This window comes from Neolamprologus brichardi, chromosome 18 (genome assembly GCF_056152115.1).
Source record: "Neolamprologus brichardi isolate AB-2024 chromosome 18, ASM5615211v1, whole genome shotgun sequence".
In the NCBI taxonomy this organism is placed as follows: Eukaryota; Metazoa; Chordata; class Actinopteri; order Cichliformes; family Cichlidae; genus Neolamprologus; species Neolamprologus brichardi.
The window spans coordinates 2,622,276-2,648,599 of NC_142121.1; the positions used below are offsets into that span (position 1 = coordinate 2,622,276).

At 41.6% G+C, this 26,324-nt stretch overlaps 2 protein-coding genes across 6 annotated transcripts in view; one reads left to right on the forward strand and one right to left on the reverse strand.

The window, feature by feature from the left end:
• The window catches only part of LOC148097275 (immunoglobulin lambda-1 light chain-like), a 33,825-nt gene extending 8,347 nt beyond the window's left edge, over positions 1–25,478 (forward strand). The window contains exons 3-7 of one of the 4 annotated variants that reach the window (XM_087831678.1): positions 6,632–6,640; positions 23,087–23,134; positions 24,458–24,769; positions 24,902–24,976; positions 25,330–25,478. In XM_087831678.1, the coding sequence (XP_087687804.1) occupies positions 6,632–6,640; positions 23,087–23,134; positions 24,458–24,769; positions 24,902–24,976; positions 25,330–25,478 (593 nt within the window). Of the gene's footprint in view, positions 1–6,631; positions 6,641–22,989; positions 23,197–24,338; positions 24,358–24,457; positions 24,770–24,901; positions 24,977–25,329 lie in introns of those variants that run through there. The other 3 variants (XM_087831679.1, XM_087831676.1, XM_087831680.1) reach the window with 3 other exon arrangements.
• On the reverse strand, positions 15,837–19,696 carry LOC148097276 (uncharacterized). 2 transcript variants are annotated; one of them, XM_087831640.1, is made up of 7 exons: positions 19,606–19,690; positions 18,676–18,879; positions 17,333–18,375; positions 17,146–17,215; positions 16,563–16,737; positions 16,253–16,418; positions 15,837–16,100 (listed from the first exon to the last, which is right to left on the reverse strand). In XM_087831640.1, exons 2-6 carry the CDS (start codon positions 18,875–18,877, stop codon positions 16,253–16,255), a joined length of 1,656 nt encoding a protein of 551 aa, XP_087687766.1. In that variant the 5' UTR covers positions 18,878–18,879; positions 19,606–19,690; the 3' UTR covers positions 15,837–16,100. The 2 variants fall into 2 exon arrangements, with proteins under 2 accessions (XP_087687766.1, XP_087687765.1); XM_087831639.1 differs by lacking the exons at positions 17,333–18,375; positions 18,676–18,879 and having other exon boundaries at positions 19,606–19,696.
• Positions 25,479–26,324: the final 846 nt, after the last annotated feature.

Sequence of the window (26,324 nt, forward strand, 5' to 3'; positions counted from 1 at the left end):
CTCCTGCAAAAACAAAACAAAGCGAGACAAAACATCCACCCTTCTTTTACAAGCCGGGTGAATTGTTTGTGGACATTTACTAATCCTAAAGTCGGTACCGTTTTTGTCTCAGTATCAAGTCAGTTAAAACTTTTAGTCGTCAGTCCATCACAGTCCAGTCACATGCATACATTCGCACACATTCATACCAGATATTGCTGATAATGGAGTCTCACGCGCAACCTAATCAAGTCTCCATCACCAGCAAGATGACGTCATCATTTTAAAAGAAAAACAGTTCCTTGTTTTTTGACTGGATTGACTTGCTGCAATCCTTTTAGGCTCAGGACTTCTCATGTGATCAATGTCCCATATAAGTGAATTTCTCCAGAGCCCATTATAATCATGGAGAAAAATACTTTGCAACTGTTTTCAGTAAGAATATTTTATAGCGCTTTAAAGTTCAATCTCTCAGGCCTGGATTAAAGAGCTGATTTGTTAAATCAGGAACTCACAAAATACCAAAATATCACCACCGGTGGATCACTCCTCTCAGATGTTCTTATTTCAGTGCACTGTAACAAAAGCAAAGACAAACGTAACCAATAAAATACTCATATAATAACAAATACTGGGGCCCGTTAGAAACATGTCCAAGCATAAAACCATCTTTCTCTCTCTTAGAGAAAGAAAACAATCCAAACCTCACTGATAAAATCAACCTAGTGTTAAGCAAAACCCAAAATCAACCAAAACTTCACCAGAAAGTTTTTCTCCGTCCCGGGACAATATTGTGTAAGCATACAGGTACCGTAACTTCTTTTTTGCACTGACAAAAACATGTTGGACTTATTTCAGTCAATAGTGGACACTAGTTGCACACAAATGTTTTGCTTTGGTAGAAACTTAAACAACTGAGTTAAATCAACACAACCTTTTCATATTCAGTAAACCTGTGCATTTTGAGTTCATATTACACGATTAAGACATGTTCAGATGGAGTAAGTTGAGCTCCTGGAATATTTTAATCCTTCACAATTCTGTCATTTTATTTCAACACTATTCAATAATTTTTATCCAAATTCTACTTGGTCCCTTAAATACTACATGTTGTCTTCGTATTACCTACGGTTCAACAAAGTCTAAATTCTGGTTACCATAAAAATTGAATGGGTCTACACCAACTACCATCCTCCTATCTTTATCCTAATTGCACGAGGGCTGGGAAATAACTCTAAAGTGATAGGTTACGAGGCAGGGTGCACCCCGAACAGGTCACCAGTCTATCACCTAGAAACAAACAACCATTTACACTTACATTCACGGATAATTTAGAATCATCAATTAACCTAACTCTAATAGCTTCATGACTTTTCACTGTGGCAGGAAACCAGAATACCCAGAGAGAAACCACTGCAAACTAGCCAGACTGTGGACTTGCACCCAGGACCTTCTTACTGTGGAGCAACAGCACTCACCAGCATGCCAACAATGTAGGAAATACAGGGAAGCTATGATTTCCTGTTGAATTTTGTACAGATCTTTAAAGCCTGAGGCAATTGTGTTAAATACACGTGGGATGCTTACGTAAATCCAAGGGCTGGCCCCCTTTTCTTCTTCTTTTTTTTATATTTTATTATTGTTATTATTTTTATTTTTATTATTATTATTATTTTTTTTTTAGTGTGTTCCTCCTTCCATTAAATCTCAATCACAAACATGTGACTCTCCAAAATAAGGCTCACACCGTTAATTCATAATTTTCACTCTGTACCACTGCTCCTTATCAGGCTGTGTGAAGCACAGTAAACAATTCAGTCGAGGCCTTGAGCCATAAACAGACATCACTCACAGACATTGTTTTCATAACCAAACTGCTTTAGACCCTGTCCCCTAAATCTACACAAATGCCCTCTGGGTGACATGCAATGCATTTAACCAATTAACAATCAATGGCTTCTTGTTGTTGTAACAAATTCTGTATTTGGACGTTTGTGTGCAGCATTTTGCGTATCAGCATAGCATTTGTTAGTAAAGCATTCTTCATTGCATCAGCGTGTGTGTATCACTCTTCATTGCACAAACATGTGTATGTGTGTGTGGATCACTTCTCCGTGAATTGAATCAGCATTTTGATTTGTGTGCGTGCGTGTGTGTCATTTCTCAGTCAATCAACAAGTGCATATGTGTTCATATGTGTGTTTCTCTTGATTCTGAGTCAGTGTATGTAGATGTGTGTGTTTGTGTGTGTTTGTGTTCATCACTTTCCTGTTCTGGTGTTCTGGGTAAACCATGGCCTGAAGCGTGCTCTGGGGTCCTGCTCTCCTCCTTTTCAGTCCGTTTGGGTCCATTGGTGCTGCTGCCCAAAGTTCTGTCCATACTGGTTCTGGCCCCAATTGAGGCAGTCCTTTTCTCCAGTGTCCTGCATCTTCTCCTTGTCCAGCTTCTCCTTAACTTGACCCTTTTTGCTTCTGTAGGTCCTTCAGGGTTTGCTCCTGGTGTTGGAGCTTCTCGTCAGGTTTGGCAACCTCCTGCTCCAGCAAGCTCCGGGCTGATTTCAAGTCCTGTATCTGGGACTCTAAGCCTGACTGATGGGTTTGATTAGCAGCCAGCTCCTCCTGAGCCATGCTCAGTTTCTGCTCTGATGTCTTGAGCTCTCACTGAGGGCAGAAACCTCAGAGTCTTTTCCGTACACGTCAGATTGAAGTTTTTGATGTTTTCCTTGCTTTGCTCCACGGCCTTCTGCAGCTCTGCTGTTCGGCTCTTCTCAGAGGTCAGCTCCTGGCTGAGCCCCGACACCTGTGCCTTCAGCTTATGTTCTTCTGGTGCTTTTGTCCAATCTGAGGTGCCTTCTGACCTCAGTTACTCCTCGTGTCTCTGGCACGCCCTTTTTGCTGCCCGATCATCCGTGTTGGTCCATCACTGTCCTGCACAGTTTTAATGCAGAGTTGTTAAGGTCAGCATTCTTTTGCTCGGCCTCACTTTTCATCCGGGCTTAATAGGCGTCTCGTCACAGCTCTGTCAGCTGAAGCTGTCTGGAAATCTCCCCCGTGTAGTGAAACGGGCCTTGGATTTAATGTTCTCCGTCTCCGCTGCATGAGATCTCTTTCCTGCAGCACTGTTGACATTCTCAGGCTGTTGTTGTGGGTCCAGCTGCTGTAGCATTTGGTCAGGGTCACATCAAAGATGGTAGAGGGGAGAGCCAAGATGGTAGAGGGGAGAGCAGGAGTCCAGGTCAGCCTCGGCTTTCCGGGCCGACAAAACAGCCTGTAATTAAGCATAAAGAGAAAAAACAAAAACAAAACAAAAACAGACGAACAGGAAAATGATGTTGTTTGAAAATAATGTTGTTTTGGCTGTGTTATTCAGAGAGGGGCCAGGCCCTGTGTCAGCCTTCTCCCCCCCTTTTTTTTGTTTTTTCTCACTATATAATCAACTCATAACCCACCAAGTTGACAGGACAACACAGGTACACGTTAAAATTCTTAAGATCATGTTTAATAATTCAAAAAAGGAATTTTATTTCATTCAGTAATCTCTTGTATTATTCAATCAGAAAAAAAAAAAAAAAAAAAAAAACATGTCACAATTCGACTCTTTTAACCACTAAATTTATTATTTCATCACTGGTTTGTGATTTACCAGTGTCTGTCATTTTGAAGTCAAGTTGTTGTCCTGCAACCCAGAGAGTTTAATTGTTAGTAGTGGATAAACTTTATCATTTAACAACAGGTGTATGTTAAGTTTCGCTGCTTTAAACTTGCTGGAAAGTCTTCACGTGTTCATGAATGTAAGCTGTTTCTTCATTGCATGTGTGTGCGTTTGTGGGTGGGATATTTTAACTTTTTTCTCAAACAAGGCATTTCTCTAATTGTGTATGTTTTTAATTTTGTTTCCCAAATTTTGATTTCCCACCTTAAATAACAGCATTCCATGTCTTCAGCCAGGAATTAGAGCTTGCTTGTGAGATTCAGGGACACATGGTGCCAAAAACAATTCAGTGAAAAACTTGCCTGAAAATTTCCAGTGATGGTAGCCGATAACTGGAGGAGAAGATGTCCTTTAAGCTTCTTTTTCGGGTGGGGACAAAGTGATAGGTCAACCTGTAAAATTTTGAGCCAGAGCTTGGCATGTGTGTCGTCCCAATTTTGTTAATCTATCCTTTTGCTGCTGTACTCAGGTCTCCTGGTTGAGAGAAATCCACCTGTATTAAGAGACTAAAACATTCATTTACTATTTTTCTTACAACATCCATTTAATTCATCCACCTAGATTTTACTCTCTCTCGGTGCATAGTTCACACAGTCAGGCAGCTGCCTTTTATGGGCATGCAAGTTTCCGGTCACTTACCCCCAACAGCTGCGAAGCCGTCTCTCCCATATCAAAACTCAGCCAAACATCAAACATTCACCGTAGTCATTCAAAACTTTATTTGTAATATTATAATCAGCAAAATCAGCGTTTTAATTACAGGCATGTATCATTATTTGCAAATCATACTTATAAAACTCAATAACACGCTAAACAGGAAGTCCTCTGTGGGCTTCACAGCAGCCACCTCATTTGCATGTTCACACACTATCTAAAAATAGCTCGCAGCGCTGCAGCGCGCTGTCGTCACACACAGCCTCGTTTCACACTCAACTCTCTATTTTATTTTACACAGACGTCTTTTATTTACACTCACTGTCAGGCCTGAAAGTTTTAGCGCCTACAGAATTTTGACAAATTTAAGATAACGGATTCAACCGAAGAAAGTCCAACTTTTTTGTAATCAATTAACCAGTATCAGACTCTAACTGTATCTGGCCTCATCTCTAAAGTCCCTACCTCAATTTAAAGTGTCCAAAAAAGCGCAGATACCGTTCAACACGGTAAGGAGACTCTAACTCCTAGTTATTCTGGAGTGCCCCAAGCTCCACAGTGACCAACTGACTATCCCTCAAAGAGGACAAGGCCTAGGCGTCCCTGGCCTTGGCAAGCGTTACCTCTGAGCACTGCGCCTCCTAGTGGACTCTAACCACCGTTCTAACAAAATTTATAATAGTTTTAAACAACAGACAACACCCAAAAACAAGAGTATGACTGATGCAGATGCAACGTTATCGACATTTGAGACTCTCACTCGCAAAATGACCAACAGAAATGCAATCTTTAGACTAATTGAGACTCTAACTCACAAAATGACCAATTCCCTATCCATCTACCTGAGACTCTAACTCAGTATTATTTTCCTTTACCTTGGGACTCTAACCCAGTATTATTACCTTTACCTGAGACTCTAACTCAGTATTATTACTTGTAACCTTACTTCAAATTTCAACACTCATGAGATTTTTTCCTCAAAATCAAAACAGACACTCACCGGCAACTTTTACTGAATAGACATTTAATTTCATCGTCCAATTCAGCACACTTCGGATAAAATCAACAGGCCTGTGCCTACCTCTTTTATAAAGGCACCTGTCCACTCAGTTCGATTGCCGGATAATGTCTGCCCGTCTGACCACCTCGGACCGTCCAAGCCTCCAAAACTTCCATCCCAATACCACAGGACGAGCCCCCAAAACTGTTACGGATTCAAATATTGGGAATGGATACAAGAGGAAAACCAAAATAACAACACTGGTCCGGCCGGGTCAAGTCAAACGATGATTTAATGAACACACGCGTGGGAGATGGACACCATACACAGACAGCATCAGATCTCAAAATGGTGGAGCCTTGATCAAACTCTTATAGCCTCTAGTTGCCCCCACCTCATCATAAAAGCCTAAACATTCACATTCTTTCTCACACAGCGCCTAAGCTACGACCTTGGCTCCCTGTTTATCTGCTCCTGATGAAATGGGGCAGTATGCTCTGTTCTCTTCTAATCAGACAAATGAGACGATGACTTTCTGTGAACAGTATTTCTTATAACTCAGCAGTATAATGCATCATAAAACAATATCATTCATTCACAATAAATCAACAGTCTAATGTAATGCAAATCAGTTTACCAAATGTAATAATTATCACCTTCTTCTAGTTCAGGAGCATAATGCAAACTGAAACTACATAATAATTCACAATCTTTAATTAGGGGTCTAACATGGCATAAAATAATATCATAATCCCACACAATGTTCTGGCCGGGCATCTGCACAGCAGGTTTGGGCTGAGGAGAGGATGTGTTTTGTGAATCTTCGTTTGAGCGTGTGTGTGATTGCGGTGTGAGTGTGGAACTGTCCATTGTAGAATGGTTAGTGTCCTCGCACTCAGGGTCATAGTCATGGAGTGGTGGCGGCGGCGGTTCTGCCACTGGGAGGATGTGGCGGCGATTCCTCCTGTAGGTTCTTCCATCGACCTGAATGATGTAGGATCGTGGCTCCTTGCTCTTCCTTTCCACAATTCCCAGCTTGTCGTAGCCTTTCTCTGTCTGCACCCGGACCACTTGTCCTTCTTGCAACGGCTGTAGCGTGCGACTGGACTTATCATAGTGACGCTTCAGTCTGAGTCTTTTGTCGCGAAGTCGGTCACAGATCTGTCCTGTGTCTTTTGCAATGGGTGCCAACAGCTTGCTGCACACAGGAATGCCCGCGCGTGTCTGACGAGACATGAGGCGTTCAGCAGGGGAGCCTAGTTGTGTGTCACGGGGAATGTTTCTAAGGTTTAGGAGGTCAAGAAACACATCGGTTCCATCTCGGTGAGATTTTTCCATGAGCTGTTTTGCGCTGCGCACCGCTCTCTCAGCAAGACCGTTTGACTGTGGAAACTCTGGGCTGCTGGTTGAATGGGTGAAGTCCCACTGTTTTGCGAAATCAATAAACTGTTGACTAGTGTATTGTCTGCCATTGTCAGTGAGGAGCGTGTGCGGTGTGCCATGAACTGAAAAGTGTCTCTTTAGCTTGGAGATGACCGCTGCTGTGGTCAAGTCACGGAGAAGGTCAATCTCAATCCATCCTGAATAGGAATCTACAAGGACCTGGTATTGTTTTCCATGCCAGGTAAAAATGTCAGCAGCCACCGTTGACCATGGGAGGTCTGGAACAGGGTGCAGTTGTAGCGGTTCTCTCTGCTGATGTGTCTTAGTGCTGTTACACACAGTGCAAGAGAGCAGCTCTTCTGCGATGTCTTTTGACATTGCTGGCCAAAAAATGACACTTCTAGCTCTGCGCTTGGTTGCTTCGGTACCTGGATGGCCTTTGTGTACGATGTTGATGTACTCTTTGTGCAGGGACTGGGGAATGACAGTTTTGTGGCTTTTCATGATGATCCCATCCTCCATGCTGAGCTCATCTCTATATGGAAAGAACGGAGCTAGAGCGGGCTGTACTTGGCTCTCTCTGCTGGGCCATCCTCGCTGAATGACCGTGCTGAGCGCTTGTAGCACATCATCTTGTGCTGTGTGCTGTCTTAGCTCCTCCAGGCGAGCAGTGGAGATGTAGCTCACTGTCATCACTTCATAATCAGTGTGTTCAACCGGGCAGCGTGACAGCGGGGCGAGCGGGGCTCTTGAAAGGGTGTCGGCTAGATACATGTATTTCCCCTTTTTGTAGACCAGACTGATGTCGTAACTCTGTAGTCGCAGTAACATCCTCTGGAGCCGGGCAGGGGCGGCATGGATTGGCTTTTTCATTATGGTCACCAGGGGCTGGTGGTCGGTTTCAATGATTGTTGCTTTGCCATAGACATAATCTTTGAACTTCGTGCAGGCAAACACCACGGCGAGGAGCTCCTTCTCTATTTGAGCATATCGCGTCTCTGTGTCAGTGAGAGCACGCGAGGCGAAGGCCACCGGTCTGCCATTTTGCAAACACGCGGCACCCAGCCCATAGCATGATGCATCACATGTCAGTGTGACTGGCTCCTTGACATTGTAATACGCCAGTACTGGCGGGCTGGAGAGGCATGATTTGAGGTGGTCGAAAGCCTCCTGGTGCTGTGGGAACCAGCACCACGCAGTCTCCTTGTGGGTTAGTTTCGTTAGGGGTGCGGCAATCTCACTAAGGTTTGGTATGTATTACCCAAGGTAATTAACCATACCGAGGAAGCGCTGTAGCGACGTGACATCCGTGGGCACCGGCATTGCTCCTATTGCTGTGGTTTTGCAGGGGTCTGCTTTTAGACCGTCCCTTGTGAAGATGTGGCCCACATATGACACTTGATCTAGGCGAAATTTGCACTTGTCAGGGTTTAGCCTGAGTTTGATCTCTCGAGCACGTGTCAGCACTTTCTTCAGGTTTGCATCATGTTCGGCCACTCCGTGTCCTCCGATGATGATGTCATCCACGATGACAGAGCACGGGTAACCGGCAAACAGCTGTTCCATGGAGCGCTGGAACACCTCACTGGCTGAATTGATACCAAAGGGCATCCGCAGAAACCTGTATCGCCCAAATGGGGTGCTGAATGTGGTCAGCATCGAGGATTTCTCGTCGAGCCGTATTTGCCAGAAGGAGTTTTTTGCATCTAGCACTGAGAACACTGTCGCTCTGGACATCTGTGCTGCCACTTCCTCAACGCTGCGCATTGGGTGATGGGGTCTTTTCAGTGCTGTGTTGAGGTCTTTTGGATTCATGCACAGTCTGATCTCATGCTTGTCTTTCTTGTGTGCTGCCACCATTGAGGACACCCAGTCAGTAGGCTCAGTGACTGGTGTTACAACGCCGATGCGTTGCATGCGTTCAAGTTCAGCTTTGACTCTTTCTTGCATCGCGACGGGGATGCGGTGAGCTGGACGGACCACAGGCTGTACATCAGGGTCTAGCATCATTGAGTATGTGACTGGAAGTTCCCCCAGTTCATCACTGAACAGGTCATGGTATTGTGTGAATATGTGGGAGCTGAAATCTGTGCTGCTTTCTGTGCTAATCTGGTGGACCTCAGGGCTCATTTTCACAATGCCCATTTCCATGCATGCTCGAAATCCTAGCAGCGGTTGCACTTCTCTAGCCACCAAAAAGAAAGGCAACGTGTGACACTGCTTCTTTAAGCAACAAGGGAGTGTAACAGTTCCAGTGGTCTGAATTCTCGTGCCTCCATAGGCAACAAGGCTCACAGTATTCTCTTGTTTGACTGTCTGTCTTCCGCCATTCACTGTTTCGAAAGTCTTAAGTGACATGACATTGCATTTTGCTCCTGTATCTACTTTCATCTCAGTGGGCACGCCATTTATGTGTATTGTGACAAATCCCTCATCTTTTTTATTAGCTTTAGCGTGGATGCAGTCAATCTGTCTGTCAAGCTCTACACCATCCACGTAAAACGTTTCATCCTGAAGTGGTGGCTCACTCACTGTTAATTCGTTCACAAGCCACCTTGCAGTCTGTCTGTTAGGGTGGGCTCTGTGATGGCTGCGTGGTTTAGACTTGCAGCAACTTTTGTAGTGATTCAGTTTTTTACAGTTGTGACACTGTTGTCCAAATGCTGGACACTTGTCTCGCTTGGCCACATGGCTGCCTCCACAATTGGAGCATTTGGTGACAGTCTGTGGGAATAAAAGGGGCTTAGGCTTGTGCTTGCTGTTCAGAATGGGCTTTACTGCGTCGACACTGGTAGCTTGTGTTGCTACTGTCTTGCTGTTTTTTTCAGTCATTTCGTGTATTCGACACACCGAGATAGCTTTAGCAAGTGTCAGCTCGCTGTCTCTTAGCAGAGCCTTTCTCAACGTGTCGCTAATGACACCACAGACGATACGATCACTGAGCGTCTCGTCAGTGAGGTCCCCAAAGTGACAACATCTAGCCTTGATCTTTAAATCACTGATGAATGATTCAAGTGTCTCACCTGGCTTCTGATTTCTGGTGTGGAATCTATATCTTTCCATCGTCCTGTTGTGTTGAGGATTGCAGATTTCTCGAAATTTTGCCTTCAAACATTCTGGATCCTCTCTGGACTCAGCAGCGGTGAGTATCTCTCCATCTGCACCAGCTGCGCGAACGGCAGGAGCATAAACGAATGAGCGTTCTCGTTCAATGGCGTCTGGTCCAGCAATATTTAGGAGAATGTAAGCCCTAGTCTTTGCCGGCTTGTCAGAGTGAGCAGCGGCGATGAAAATATCATATTCCCGTTCAAAAACACGCCAATTCTCGGCAATGTTCTCATCAAAAACCAGAGGGTCAGGTCTGCGAAATCCGTCCGCCATGATGGGGCAACTTCTTTCCTCTTTTTTTTTTTTCTTTAGCGGCTAATCCAACACAGCGCACAATAAGCAGTGCGGTACCCCGAGAGGGATATAAACATACGCGCTGGCGTGACGTCCGTACCGTCTTCTGACACCATGTAGCACTCTCGTGTGATGCGACGAGCCAATAATCACTCTCGATGTTAGTCCGCTGTGAAACTTTAATGCGTACTCCAGCACACGACAAAACACACAGACCGCACCAGAAGAACAAACTCCCCCCACCATACTATTCCGGTTGGATTAGTCCCCCACAGTTATGGCAGGTCTTCACAAACAAATATTGCTTGGTGATCATTTAACCAATGATCTACAATGATGAAAGTCGTGTTTGTTAGCTAATCCTTGCACATGAGTGAATTTACCCTGACTAAAGAAATCACTGTGAGCCTGAATGCTGATTAAAGTCAGTGCTGTAGTTCAGACATTAGCTCTGCTGCTCTGACTGAACTGAACTGAAGGATGTTCAGTCCTGCAGCTGAAACGTTTATATGAGAAACAGAAAAGTCACAGATCAGTCTCTGACTAACGTTACTGTACTTTTATTATGAGTGTTAGACTGTAAGAGGCTGGACTGTCCTTCAGCTCCTGTACAGAACTGATTATTAAATATAAACAGCAGCATGTCTCCACATCTGTAAGGACAGTAACACCAAACTTGCACTTCAATAATCCCTCATTAATCATTAACAGCAGATTAAACAGTTTGAACTGAAGATGAATCACTGAGGACTGAAAATGTTCTCACAGTGTTCTTCACTCACAGACTGCAACATCAGCTCCAGTTTCTGATGTGTTTGTTACTGACACAGCTGACGTCCACAAAATACAAGAAACACCATTAAAATAACAAAGCCCAACATTGATGCACTGGAACATATTACAGACGTTTGGCAGCTGAAGCCAGAATTTATATTAAATTTTTTCTTTAAAGATTTTTTTAGCACAGACTGTTTATTTATTTATAGATTTTTCTCTACTGAATTTGTTTGAAATATTCAGGTTTAAAATCAGTCTGATTTATTCTTAATGAGTCTTGTTCACAAAGTTACATGTGCAGTACTCTGTACATCTTCCATCCTTAGAGATAAATAATATATGTTGTCCAATACTCAGCAGACTGAACCAGGACTGGAAACTTGCTCATCATCTCATCTTTGAGGTCTCCATTTAAAAAGCACCAATGACTCAAAGGTAAATATTATACTGGATAATGTGTTAGTATATAAGACTTTGTCTTTTTTAACAAACAGCTCATCTATCAGCTGTCAGCAGAACTGTAGAACTTCAGATCCTGAAGTGTGTGAGGACAGAGAAGAGTCAGCTTTACTTCAGGTTTGATGGATAAACTTTCACAGTTTGTGATGATTCTGTTCTCTTTGTGATTTTAGGAGCTGCCCTCAGCACCACCCAGTGACATCACACACATCATCCTACATGTTCACTCTTTGTCAGTGGAAGCTGCAGCTGTTTTATTGATAAAGTTAAAGACAAAAAGTCAAAGGGATTAATCATCCATGTAACTGTGTCAGCATAAATATTAACTCAGTTTGGTGTTTCAGAAAGTTGCTGATCTCAGACCTGCACAGCTTCTGTTTTAAACACTGAATGTAGTCAGCTGCATGAAGTGAGATTTTCTCTGACACAAGTAAATTAAACCTGATGAAGGTCAAAGGTCGTCACTTGTATGTTGAACTAAAAACTTTAATCTGGAATTCACACACACTGTGTTTTGCCAATATTGTGTTTTTTACCATGAAGTCATTCAGAGTCCTTCATACCAGAGTAACCAGAAAGGATAATATATATTTTAAATATGTAACTTTCTACAGGACTGAATATAACATCATTATGTAAAAGTCCAGAGTCTCTGTGCTTCATCTGAGGATGATGTGAAAACTTCTAACATCACACAAAGTAAAGGTCTCTATCACACTGCTCATGAAATGCAGATTTGTCCATCTTCTATTTTGGGCGTCTAGTGGAGGTCTGAAGATTTCCCTCTGAGGAAGCTGCTGGTGAAGGTTGCGAGTTCTGCTTGATCCCTGCGGTGACCTTCAGTTCCTGATGTTTCTGAAATGACACATCAGGAGTCTTCCTCCGTGGGTCCTTAAAAAAACATTTTTACAGAGCAGGTCACTATGATCGGCCAGCAAGATGCTAAGCCGACCGTGGAGACCAAGGCTGTCGTGACGTGACCAAGGGTCCATCCCCAGAGAGGATCGAATGTTTCCACACACAGTCGGGAACATGACCCAATGCTGGGTCACATGCTGGGAACATGACCTAATATCCAGAGCTGTGAATGCCCTGTCCATCACCTCAAAAAGTATAACCTGGCTGGGGGCTTCCTGCAGGACAGGTAGCTGCCTGTGGAACAAAGGATGGACGCAGCCTCAAAGTCCTCCTGATAGCTGTCCTCCAGTAGCCCCTAACTGGCGAGAGAGGGAGCTGGCTACACAGCAAACTGAGGACACTCTGCCATTGCCTGTGAGGTGTCAACCTTCTCTACATTAGCCTTAGGCATGTCAGGAAGTGGTTGGCTGGTACGCTTAGAGTAAAAAAAGGCGAGCACGAGCCTCTCTGGTATGTGCCGGCAATATGAAACAGGTGCTCTTCTCTTTGACTCAAGCGAAGGCAGTCGCACTTTTCTCCTCTCCTCCTTCCCCTTATCTTCTCTGCTTAGCCTCTTGTGTCCTTGTCTTGTCTCGTGTGTCTTTCCCTGGAACAGTCTCTCACAGTCTGTTCTCTAAAACCTAAAGAGAATTATGGATTTGATCAACTGGTCTCTGAATTCTATTGACACTCTTTTCTCAACGAGAAGTCTGGGCTCGGGTGAGCCTGAGTGCCCTGGAGGGACTTTTCCTGTCACGGCGAGTTAGATGAGCCGTATACAAATAATAAATGAGGATCTAATCGTAGGCAGTAGTGGAGGAGTGAAGGTGGTTTATTGAACACAATGCGCCAGTGGAAAAACGGAAACAGAGATCACACTAAACTATACTGGAGACAACTAAACTACTGAATACGAACCAGAACTCAAACATGAAGCAAGGTGGACGACGGTACAAGATGGTGACGGCAGGGAACACACGGATGAAACATGGTGGATACACAGACGGACCAGCGACTACAAACACAAAAGACACGACTAAAATACACTCAGAGAAACACAGCGAGATTACCCACAGGTGGGGGACACAGCTGGGAGTCATTAACGAGACGAGAGGTAAAACTGAACACACTCACATGAGACGCAGACCTTCACAATAAAACAGGAACAGGAAACCATCACACTAAGACGCAGACTCGACATTGAGAGACAGAAAATGACACCTGGAACTAGACCAATACAAAGCAGACACAACCAAAGAACAAATCCTAAACACAAATAAACAGAAACATGAAACTCTAATAATAAACATCATAATCATTAACACAACAAGAAAACAATCCCTGATGCAAAATTAAACCAAAACATAATAAACTCAAAATACTGGGTCCAACGGACCCAGAACCGTGACTTTCCCTGCCGGATACACGATGGACGGGTGGCAGGAATGGAGGATCGTGTGCCTGGCGGGACTGTCGATCGAGGACGCTGAAGATATCTACCTATTCGGAACCATGATAACAGGGTTCTTGCTGATCGGAGCTGGCTTGGCCCTGGCTTATCGGAGAATTAAGAGAGCGGAACCGGCTGTTCAAACCCCGCCAATGCTGCCCGCTGGGATTGAAATGATGGGACGAGGCGCGACTTCTCAGAACAGGCTCATTGAAAGCAGCATGGGAGCTTGCAAAGAAAAGCGTCTGGACTTCTTTAAGTTACTTGAAGACGTTTCACCTCTCATCCGAGAAGCTTCTTCAGTTCTAAGGTCAAATGGTGGAGAGTCCCAGATATAAACCTGGTGGGAGTTTCCCCACACAGAGGGACAAAAGGACCCCCTGATGATCCTCTAATCGCCTGAGCCAAGGTGTGGAACTGGGTGTGGGTCCCAATCAGCCAGAGTTTCGGGTGAGTTCATTGTGAAACCTGGCCCCACCTTATCATGTGAATTCCTGAGGTCAGATGGCCCAGGATGTGAGTGGGCATTAAGGCGTCTGGGAAGGGATCTCAAAACTGGATGCCTTAACGCCCAATCACATCCTGGGCCATCGAGGACGCTGGAGATAGAACTGAAGAATCTTCTCAGATGAGAGGTGAAACGTCTTCAAGTAACTTAAAGAAGTCCAGACGCTTTTCTTTGCAAGCTCCTTTGACTACGATGACCTGGATGACTGAGAACCTTCACAGAAATGAAAGCAGCATGGTTAAGACCTTGGAGACGCTTACAGCTGCCGTGAAGACTCAAAATAACACCTCCGAGCGTATACTGGGTTACTTCAAGGAGAGGCCTGCTCAAAATGACACCTTTGAGCGAAAGTTGGATCAGATAGCAGAACTGCTCACTGCAGTTGTGAGTTTTCAGAATCGGCTATCTGAGCAAAAGACCGAGAAGACCAGGGAATTAAAATTTGATAACATCATGGAGAAGCTCGTGGTTCTCCAACGGGAGATTGAGAGACCAGTGTTGGAGTGTTACAGAACAGCTTTGAAATTCTCCTGAGCTGCTCGCATAAAAGAAAAATCATCAACATCATAATGCGGACACCTCCTCGGCGCCAGCCACACACGGTACCACACACAAGCATGCACACACTAAAAAGTGGAGATCCAACGATCACCAGTTTCACATCTGCAGCTGATTTATAGTTAAGCTGGTCTGTAGAGTTCACATAGAGCCGGTGTGGGTGAGGGGACTCGCCCAGCTCTAATGACCAAAGTCGTCATTAGACATTCGTCATTTAACATATTGATCAGGATTATACTTTGATTATAAATTTGATTAAAAATAAAGATGATTTACTACTAGCTGACATGGAAAAAGCTTTTTTACAGTGATACCAAAAACCTAACACATAAGGCTGGATGTTAATTTTACCCCCTCAAAGATGTGCTGACAGGGGAAAGCCAGTAGACTTCAACCTCTCTTCAGAGTGAAATTGGTTTTTTTGTTGTTTTATTGAGCTGAGATCAGATTTGTGATGATCACTCTGATAACTTGGTGTTGTTTCCCTTAAACCATTTTGCCACAGTTTCTGTACAACTGTGTGTTTAAACCTCAAATTCAGCTCTTGAAGGTCTTCAGCTGCTCATGTTCACTGTTAGACATTTTATTGTATTTTTACATTAACTTACTGGCAACACTATTGCCAGTAAGTTACTGTAATTACTGATCTACAGTATCTTTACTGTTGTGATGTTTTACAGTTCAACCACTTTACTGTAAACATATATTACAGTATAACAGCTTTACTGTAAATGTTGTTTGTGGTAATGCAGCTTTACTGTAAATGTGGTTTACAGTTAGAAAGACTTACCGTGATTAAGTTTTATAGTATCACTGTACTGCAAATGTGGTTTATGGTATAACACTGTAATTGTGTACAGTATAATTTGTGTAGACTGTAATTGTGTTTTACAGCATATAAAATAATATTAACATTCATATTCAATATAAGAACATTTACAAAAAACAATATAATTCAATAAAGTAGTCTCAGAATAGTGAATTAAACCAACATTTATTGTTGATAAATTTTTTTTAACAAGAAAAACATTTTTCAACTGAATAAAAACAATGTCAATAACCAAAATAAATAGAAGCGTACATGAAAACTACACAGTCCTTCACCTTTCTGTGTCTGATTTTTTTAAGGAAAACAGTTTTTCATTCCACTAAAAACAGGACAAACCCACCAGCATGAACATTAAATAAACTATTACAATTGTAAAACAAAAATCATTTACAAAATGTAATAATTATCAGTGGGTCCCAGGAAATAGAATGTGACATGGGATTTAGATTTCCGTTACCAGGATGGTCGGGTTCAGCGTAGTCTTTATCACCACCTGTCAAAGACACATCATCAATATTCATGTTTGCTCAGGTTATTCACTTGTTCACATCTGTCTGAGATCATTCATACTGTTGTATGGATGTGTGTACGGTATGTATATAATTATCAGCTATGTAAAAAATATTATCATCTCTGTATTCTTACCTAGTTGGAAGTCCTCCATTCAAACTCAGAGAGCCGCTGGAGGAAGGTGGTGATCCGAGGGCTGATGCTTGTAACCTTCCTCTTTACGACACGATCTGTCTTGCGGCTTGTACCAAGTTTTGCAGGGCATTTTGTTCCCATGTCTGGATTGATCCTCACAAAGAACCTTTTAACGGAAAAAAGGCTGCTTTAATTTCAAAATTAAAACATACATTACAGCAATCACCTATATGTTTCTGCAACTGTAGTCAAGCTGTCACATATATTTCATTCTTAAATGGTGTAAGCTTTAATGGTGTAAAGTATTTACCTCTGTATCATCTCCAGTGTGATGGACGCTGACTCCTGATACTCAAGGTTGAAAACGTAGTATGACGCAAAGAAGACAGCAAGGGTGCTGGCAAAGTCATGCATCTGCTCAGGCTCATAAAATACCTTGCCCTCCAAACTGATCATCCAGCGGCTTGCAGACATGAAATTATTCCCTAAAAACAGACAAGAGTCCAATAAGACAATGTGCTCACCCTTACAAATAAGGTTTCCACAAGAATGCTGGATAGCAGGCCTCACACTGTACAAAAATAGAATCCACACGGTTTGCTGCTATTTCTCTTATTATTTATTATGTAATGAAAATTATGATCAATTACAGGAAAAAACTGCCTAATGTTTTGGCATTTTGGCCTGTGCTGAAATGTTAGGCTGTTTTTTCCTGTTGGTCATTGTGTATAATAAATAATAAGAGAAACAGCAGCAAACTGTGTGTATTCTATTTTTATACAATATAAAACAGACAAACCCCTGTTAAGTAAGTTGTTGTGGGTACAAATACCACAATAATTACATAGATTTTTTACAAAAATATTACAAGAGGATTGAAACTATTTACTTACCAAGCGCTATTACCCTTGGTGTGATGGGTAAGGTCATCTCTCTCTCAACAGACATCTTGGTGGAAAAAGCCTTTAAAACACAAAAGGAACTGATTTGAATGATGATACCCAAAATCATTGAAATATTTTTCCTGTGTTTATGTTGACAGTATTGAGAGTGCATGTGTAAAATTTTAAATATAATTACGTCAGCCAAGATGAAGATTGAGTCCTCTTTTTCTTGGAAGTACTTCATCAGAAGAAGGATGGCTGCTGTGGCGATCTGGTTGTGGTTCAGCTTTGCACTGTCGCACTCACGTAGCAGATGTTCAATCTCCTTGTTCCACTGAAGTCTCTGGCTTTGAAAGAAGTTCAAAATTCTCCTTCCTTTCGTAAGAAGGGCTTCACTGAGACGTGTCTCTACCTCAATATCTGTGAGTGTGTGGAAGTGAGTGCAGAGGCCTCTTTTAGTAAAAAGAAATGGCCAATGCTCTTGAACCTCACATAAGGTGGGGGCAGGCCAAGAATTAAGCATGTGCCTCTGGTAAATATAAGTCAAAGACATATAAGTATTTACATCTGTTGTTTCAATTGCTTGAGGACCTGCTGATCTGAAGACAGTTGACATAGTCTGTCTTTTTGTCTCCAAAGTTTCAGTCGTTTCTCCTTCTGGTAGGGTTGTGGGTTGCCAGTTGATGCAACCATAGCTATCAAGTTCAGATCTCCCCCTTTTCATGGCAACATCACCCTCGTTGTTTTCCCTGGTAGACCTTTTCCTTGGCTGCTGGATTCTGCTGCTGACATTGTCTCTATTTACATGTTCAACTCTTGTTTTAAGCTGTTTGAGTAGGGAATAATAACCACAGCCTAATTGCTCACCTTCTGCAGTCTTATCTGCAAAGGTAGTGGGATACTTAGATACAATAGCTCTAGCTACCTCCCCACAAGCAGCTCTCTTAGGGTTGGGGCAGTGTACTCGCATTCCTTCTACAACAGTCCTAATCATTATTCTCCTGTCTTCTGGGTGAGCCATTCCACCAGATGCCAAGGCCTGTGAAAGTCTTGTTGGCATCTTCTCCCAGGGAACTGAAAAATTGCTGATCCAGGAAGTGTTGCTTACATTTGGTTGTGTGGAAGGGAGTTGACCTGATGCTTGTGCAGAACAGAGTGAATTACCCTGTAGTGGCACTTGCACAGTTGTTGAGCAGGTGGTTTCAGGTTCCTTTGGGTTGTTTGAAGAGCCAGAGTCCACTTGGTCGTCGATATTCACACACACACATAAACACAGCAGAACAATTCCACATTAACTATGTACAGATGGGTTTTTTTGAGTATTTATTGAGTAATACTCTTATATGAGACACAAAAGCAAGAGTGTTGGAGAAATAATACCAATGGCAATGAAAGCTAGTTTTAGTTTTAAAAGCTAGATTTTTTATGAACTATGAATTGAAAATTAAAGTACAATTTCAAAATAACTCTCAAAATAACTAATTTACAACTATTTTCAAGATAGGTCTGCAACCATTTATGACATTAATGCATTCTCACCTTTTCTGAATACTTGAACAAGTCTTCGACTTTGAATTGGTGTCAAGAAAGGCTTGATATCATCAGGCTCAACAAACAGGAGATCTTCTCTGTTTCTGACACCAATAATGTCTGTCAGGTGCTCAATAACTGCCCTCTTTGTCTCTTCATGCAGGTCAGGTAATGCCAGGTTAATTTCATGATGTAGGCTGCCACTGTCCATATCTGCAATGAATTAAGAGGATGATATTGAATGATGCAAAGATACAACGGTTAAACCTGAAGCGATATACACTGATAGCGGTGGTTCCTGTGCATATGAGATCTGAATGCAGAAAATGTTCGATAGGAAGAAGGACATTGCTCTATTCCACATGTGAATCGATAATTAGCTGTGTGCTGATGTTTCTTTGTATGATAACAAAATTGTCTTAATTCTGAACTACAAACACCACAAAATTTACACCTGTACATGGCTGCATGTGTCTGAATTTGACTTAACTTTTAATTTGCAAAGAGCATGGCAACAACACAACAGTGACTGAAAAACATCTCAATCTATTATCTGTTTGTTCTATTATTAAAGAAGGGATCTACATTGCTTGGGTTGTATCAAAAAATGGGAAAAAGTTAAAAGAAAAACTATCTATAGATCAATGTTATTAACTTAAACCATGCAGACCCTGAAACACTGGAGGAAAGATTTTGGAGGGTCTGTCAAGTTGACGTTAAACCCCTTAACAATGGCACTGCAACTAACTGCGACTAATTTACAGACCACTACACTGTCTTGCTTTTTAAATGGAACATATGAAACAATAAACCACAGTTGAGATTAGAGCAGGCTAACCTGCATCAGAAACTTCAAAACTAGGTTAGATTGTTTTAGCAGTCTTTAAATTTCCAAAAAAGTGTTGTCTACCTTTATTCTCACTAAATATGTCTTTTTACCTGCTGTTTTGTCTTGTCTCTCAAAGAACTGAGGCTACATCACACTGTCAGCGCGGCCAGCAAGGGCAGGAGGACAGCAATGCACCACACTGGGCGGGAAAAGACAGAGAGACAATTGTTAATTTAATGTTGCATTTATTTAACCCTTGAAAAATATATTTACATAATTAAATAAAAGAAAAAAAACACACAACCCATCTTTTCCAGAATAATTCAACTAATTGCTCTTTTGACCAACCTAACACAGACGTTACATGGTTTTCCTATGAAAAAGACCCTGGAAGACGTTGTATTAAAGGAAAAAAAACATGCTCCCCTTCCCACTTAAAAAAATAATAAATATTAAACTTAGGTTGGAGTTCCTCGCGCCACCAACCTAATGTTATATTAACTTTTTAATGTTGTGTACTGCAGCTCACACAAAATTAAATAAAGCAGGCTAACCTACATGAGCAAGCTCAGAACTGGATATGATTGTTTTAGCAGTCTCTAAATTTCCAAAAAAAAAGTTGTCTTTCTTTATTCTCGTTAAATGCGTATTTTTACCTGCTGCTTTGTCTTGTCTTTCAAAGAGCTGAAGCTAAATGTCCCACTGTTAGCGTGGCCAGCTTCTCAATAGTCATAGAACAGAAGCGCAGGAGGACAATGCACCACACTCGGCGGGAAAAAGACAAAGACTGTCGTTGCGCCTGTGTTCCTCGCCCCTCCCCGTGGAAAATATATATATCTAAATATATATTTAAATAAAAAAGAAAAAAACACACACAACCTATTTTTTCCAGAATAATTCAGCTAATGTGCTATTTCGACCAAGCTAACACCGATTTTAAGCCCCCCGCCCCCCGCCCCCCCCCCACACACACACACACAAAAAATATATATGCTCTTAAAAATTAATAAAGGAGTATGTTAGGTAGGAGAGTCCTTTGCATTACCTTATGACGTCCTGTTTGCAGTTTCCACACAGAGGTCCAACAATAACGAGGTGCAAAATCTTTTGTCCTCTCGAGCATATCATAACGAAGAGTTAACAAAGTTGGCCTGTCTTTCCTCTCCTGTCAATCACTGGATCACAGGTCATGTCAGTCAGGATATGGAGTGGTGGTTGGTAGAGGTAGGTGGGTGGGAGGGGCCAGCATGCATTCAGTGTGTGTTTCACTAAGTTGGGTTGACTAGTTCCCAGAAGAGTTCTGTACATGTTGCACGTTCAGTAAATGAGCAATTCAGTTACTGCTCGACTGAGAAGCCTCCGCCAAATTATTACAATATTCTCCACTGACTGAAGTTCGCCTTTCTGCGTCTTTTTTAAATAACTTTATTCACTACTTGTCACAAGTACAAAATTACACAAAAACAGACAGCAGCAACAACCTAAGTGAAATCCAACAACAGAATAGTGGCAAGTAAAAAAAATTAACAAAAGGAAGTGTGAATCTTGTTCAGGGTTAATCAGAGATAAGTGATGGAGATGCAGCAATGTGAATTCTGCTTTTTTTATTTGTAGTTAACCTTATAGTCTTTACATATGAATGGAAGTCAATTAAGAAAACACAGAATTTTGGGAGAGATTTGGAGAACCTTGCTTTATAAAATTTCCCTACAAGGAGGCCTTTCTGCATTCTTTTCCCTCTCCCCAGGAGCAGCTGTCACTTGAATTGATCTCTGTGGCAACGCAGTGGCAAGCACACATTTGCAGCAGCTGTGCATGTGCATACAACTGCATGCAGTAGATTAGATGATCAGAATTCTTGAACCTTACACACAGGCAAGTCCCCTAAAAAGTCAAAACCATAATACTTTCACTGGTATCATACTGACAAATGGCATAGGTTGGAGGAAAATCTGGAAATGGTTGGCAGTGAAAGAGTTAAAATGTAATGCACTATTGCAACCAACCACTGAAAGAGTAAAAATACACAAACAGTATGATGAACCATTCAAATCACATAATACAGTAGCACTACTGCTAATGTGTTAACGGTAGGTATAACTACTACCGCAATTTTAAAAAATACAGTAAGTAAATGTAAATAACCTTAATATACCCATAATGCAAAGAAAAATTATAGTAATTAACTATAGAAATGTTTTCAGGTAAGTTACTGGGCATTTTGTGGTATTTTACTGTGAAAAATGCAGCAAAGGTTAACAGTGTTGCAGATCCACTGTGAGCTGAAATTCCAATGAAGCTGTCAGAAAAATCAAAGTGATGTTTCAGATTAGTCAATGAGCTCATTAGTTAATAACTGTGTAAGATGGTGTTATGGTCCCCTGATCCTCTGCTGCCTACCCACCATCTATCTTTCCTCCCTCTGCTTTCTATCTTTGTCTCTCTGTGAGTGTGGCATTTGTGGTGTGTGTGATGTTTGGCAGTTCTGCTGGTTCCTGCTCCTCCTCGGCTGGAGCACCTGCAGTAACTGATAATCAGTCCAGCACATCAGTTTGGAAGAATTTGACTCCATTTTTGACACAGAGCAGCTTTAATTCTGACATGTTTGATTTTCTCACATGAACTGCTCGCTTCCAGCTCTTTCACACCATCTTTGTTGGACTCTGTTGGACTTGGTTGTTGCAAAGCTCTATTTTTAACAGCAGGCATGGACACTTTGTGTTCCTACGAGGCTGCTGGAGCTGATTGAGGCCACTCAGTACAACACTGATGATTCCAGCAGACATGCCACAGCACATTTCAGAAGCATCCCTGAAGCATCTCTTTGCTCTGCACCACTAAAAATAACTCTGGATCTATTTTTTACAGAAGCTCCATCAAGCTGCAGAAAACAGAGGAAAATGTACAAAACAGAAGAAACAGCAAAGGAAATCCTGTCAGTGTTGAAAATAGAAGAGCCTGTGCAGACCAACATGTTTCTCTTCTAAAATACACCAGGTGTGGTTTGAAGGACGCAACAAAACCACATCAGAAAGACATCAGAGACTCATCACATCACTCGCTGGATTCACTGGATTATTTTTCTCTCAACATTATTTGGAACAAAGAAAACAAACTTGACTGGTTTGTGTCATTGTGGTGCTGCATGGCCCACTTTCTCCTGAGATTCAGTTCACAGACACATGTTCTGATAGTTTTCTTCAGAATTTGCTGCTATAATTCAAAATTGATTGTGTGATTAATGATGGTGAGCCAGATGGGCCAAACCATGATACTATCAGCAGATGTTTCATTGTAGTGGTGGCATCATTGATGGGATAAATGGACTGGTGCTTATATAGTGATTTTCTATTTTCATGTGGACTAAAGTAGTGGACTGACCAACAGACTGACATTAACATCAGAGCCGTGCTGCTAGTGTGGCTAAAAGAAAAGAGAAGAAGAGACAGTCATGTTGATATGAACATTAGAGAAACACATCATGGAGCTGAAATATGATCCTGCTTCCTCATTTGGACTCATTCACCTCAGCTGACACGTTCAACAGCAGACAGGTTTTTGTAGCAGTCTTTCTCACTGTGAGAGGAACAGCATGGGGCTATGACATCTTTGGCTCTGGAACTAAACTGTCTGTAACAGGTAAGAACAAACATTTATTTTCCTTCAGTTGTTTTATTGTAGAAGCTGAAAATGTGTTTAAAGTCAGTTTCTGCTGCTTCAGGCTTTACATGTTAGTTTTTCATCATTAGTAGAGAATTCATCTGCAGCCATTGTTACAGAAGAAAAGCTCAATAATCTCTGAAAACATGTTGAAATCTCACTGAACAACTAAAGTTCTTCTTTATTTCTGCAAATATTAGTGATGTTACAAATATTTAGGATTTGATCCTCTCAGTGATTCTGCTGGTTTTTAACACAAGATCATATTTGATGTTAAAATAATACAGTTGTACATTTGTAAATATAAATATAAATGTAAACATGTTTTTAATATTCAAAGATCGATTCTTTTGGTGATTTTTTAAAAATATATTAATATTTAAATTGACATTGATACTGATTAGGGACACAAAGTGTTTATTGTGAAGAAAAAATATAAATAATAAATAATATAGATCAAACAACAAAATATGAAATTGTTAAAGTCATGTTTGTGTTTCTTGCTTGTTTGATTTGTCAGTCTAAATTGGAAATGAAGAAAAAAATCAGCAATGGTCATATTTCAGTAAATATTTCTTCAGAAAAATAATTTTCATGACGTTTCAGATTCTTTAGATTTTATATTATAAATAATGATGAATTAATATATACTGTTGAAAAAAGGTATTTAATTCTCATTCAAATTGCAGCTTAATTACATTTAATTTGTGCATTAATTCAAACATACACCGTATATAATCAAAACAAAATAAAAACACAATAATCAAACTAAATAATAGATGTAGTGCCCTTCAAATTATTCCAATAACATTTTTAAGGATTGTGAAGTCTGTGAAAGAAGTATAGTATTGATTAAAACATGAATAAAACACCTGTTTAAAAACGGATACAAAAGTGGAAATTTCATTGCTGGAATTAAATCATGTTGAATTATTAATATCTCTGGTAAAACTTGTGTTTAAGATGGAAAATATAATTTAAATAGTTTGAAGACAAATCTATATATGCGTACATTTGTGATAAATAATATATTAAAATATCAGCAAACAAATATTTTATTTCATGATGTAAAGACACACTGAGTGTTCGTCATGTGAGCCATGATGACATGAGGTGATGACTGTGTTTGATATGAAGCTGAATCCAGTGTATGTAGTGAACTTTGTGCTGTATTGATGAGTAGTTTAGTGATCAGAGTCCATGTAGTTTCCAGGATCAGACTGAATGCAGTGCAGTGCTGGAAGCTGCTGCTGACTGTGTGAATGTGTGTCTGTGCTGCTTGTTGCTGCTGTCAAACTTCAGATGAGCAGGTAGTGAAGCCCGTGGTGAGCGTGTACCCAGCAGCATCCAGAGCCCACCTGGAGGGGAACAGCTCCCTGCTGTGTGTGGCCTCAGCCATGTTTCCTCCTCTGGTCCAGTTCTCCTGGAAAAGACAGAAGAAGAACGGCGGAGAAGCGGAGGAGCTGCCCCCTGCTGAGGGAGAGCAGCTGGAGCTCAGAGAGTCGGGACACAGCGCCTCCATCTTACTGATCCAGGAGCAGGACACCAACACATATAAATACAGCTGCTGGGTGAAGCACGAGGGGGGCACAGTGGAGGCCCAAACACAACAAGGTAATGAAGGCTTGGTGACTGTGTTGAGCAGTGATTCAGCTTCATGTGGAGATGCTGTCAAAGAGAGCAGAGCAGCAGAGGACTGACATTTCTCACTGCAGCTCCAAACATTTGACTCCTTTTCTGTTTCAGAGCTTCCAGCTCCAGCAGCCTCCTGTCCTCCAGAGAGAGAGCCAGCAGACCTGCCAGCTCTGCAGCCAGCTGACTGTAAGATCACCTGCTGCCTCTCTGCATGGACAGCTCCAATGTCCAATGAGGGAGCTGGAACAAGTTTAGGGTCTTAAAGTTGCACTAATTGATCAAATCTTCATCCAACAAGCTCTGATAAAGCCACTGTACACTAGCTGCTCAGCACCAAACAGCAGACAGACCATAATATGTCAGAGATCAGTTTGTTAGCTGCTTGTGGAGTTCTTCTGCCCCCAAGTGGACACAAACACTACATCAATTCATCCACTTGAAGAAGAAGCTGTGACTGTTTCTATTTGGACTTTTTCTCCTTGATCTGAGAGGAATAACCCGACTGTCTGTCTGTCTCTTTGTGTCTGTCTGTCCTTCAGTGTCCTTCCAGTCTCAGTGCAGGGTGAAGCTGCTCTGCCTGCTGTACACAGTGCTGATAGTGAAGAGTCTGGTGTACTGCTGTGGACTCTCTCTGCTGATGATGCTCACAAACAAGGGAGCGTCCACCAACTGCACACATGCTGACTGACTGTTTCCTGCTCGCCTTTTCTCACCATCAGATCTCATCAATTCATCTCATTCATCACTTTGATCAGTGTTCACAAATGTTAGTTATGATGTGTTGTGCTTATTTTGCCTTTTTCTTCAACAGTTAGAAGATCATCTGAAATAAATCCATCTTTACATGTATTGTTGCTCTGAGTTAGAATTCTTTTTGTACTTATTGTGACTTTTATTGTAGTAACAAAAATCATCAGGAATATTTTTATCACAAGTTTTCAGTTTGATTTGTTTTTGTTTGATTTTCAAATGTCAAACAGTGTAGTTGTGTTTGTGTGAATAATAAAGATTTCAAGATGAAGAGTTTGATTCTACTTTCATTGTGTGATGAACAACAAGCCGTGTGAGTGAAGCACAAACTGACTGTATCCAAACTTCCTGCAGCAGACGGGCTGTGTGGCTTTCTGCTCTGCAGCCTCCACACCGTTAGCTGTGGCTTTTCACTTTAATAACACAATGACAGTTACAAGCATGAACTCTGCTTCAAGAATGATTCCAGGAAGCATCTGTGTTCTTCACCTGTGAGAGAAACAGCTCAAATCCTCAACTCAGAGCTGACAAATGAACTTTCATGGACTCAAAGGAGAGACCATGAAGCCCCTGCAGTCTGCTCAGCTCCCATTTTATTAGCTGAGCTGAGTTTTTCATTCTGGATATCACACACGTAAGAACAGATCAAGTCTGAACAGCAAATGATGGAGAATCATTTTGAAGTGTTGCTAAATGTCCTTATTATTACAAAAACTACTGAATGATTCAGAAAATCGTTTCCAACAAGCAGAAATATGCAAAGAAAGTAGAAACAAGGCAACAT

Bases quoted from the DNA above. Each gene is read 5' to 3' on its own strand.
- LOC148097276 (XM_087831640.1), bottom strand. From the start codon at position 18,877: ATGGACAGTGGCAGCCTACATCATGAAATTAACCTGGCATTACCTGAC. The intron at 18,376-18,675 runs GTGAGAATGCAT...TCGACGACCAAG, and splicing joins TGTTCAAGTATTCAGAAAAG to TGGACTCTGGCTCTTCAAAC. The intron at 16,738-17,145 runs GTAAGTAAATAG...GTCTGTTTTTAG, and splicing joins ACCAAGGGTAATAGCGCTTG to GGAATAATTTCATGTCTGCA.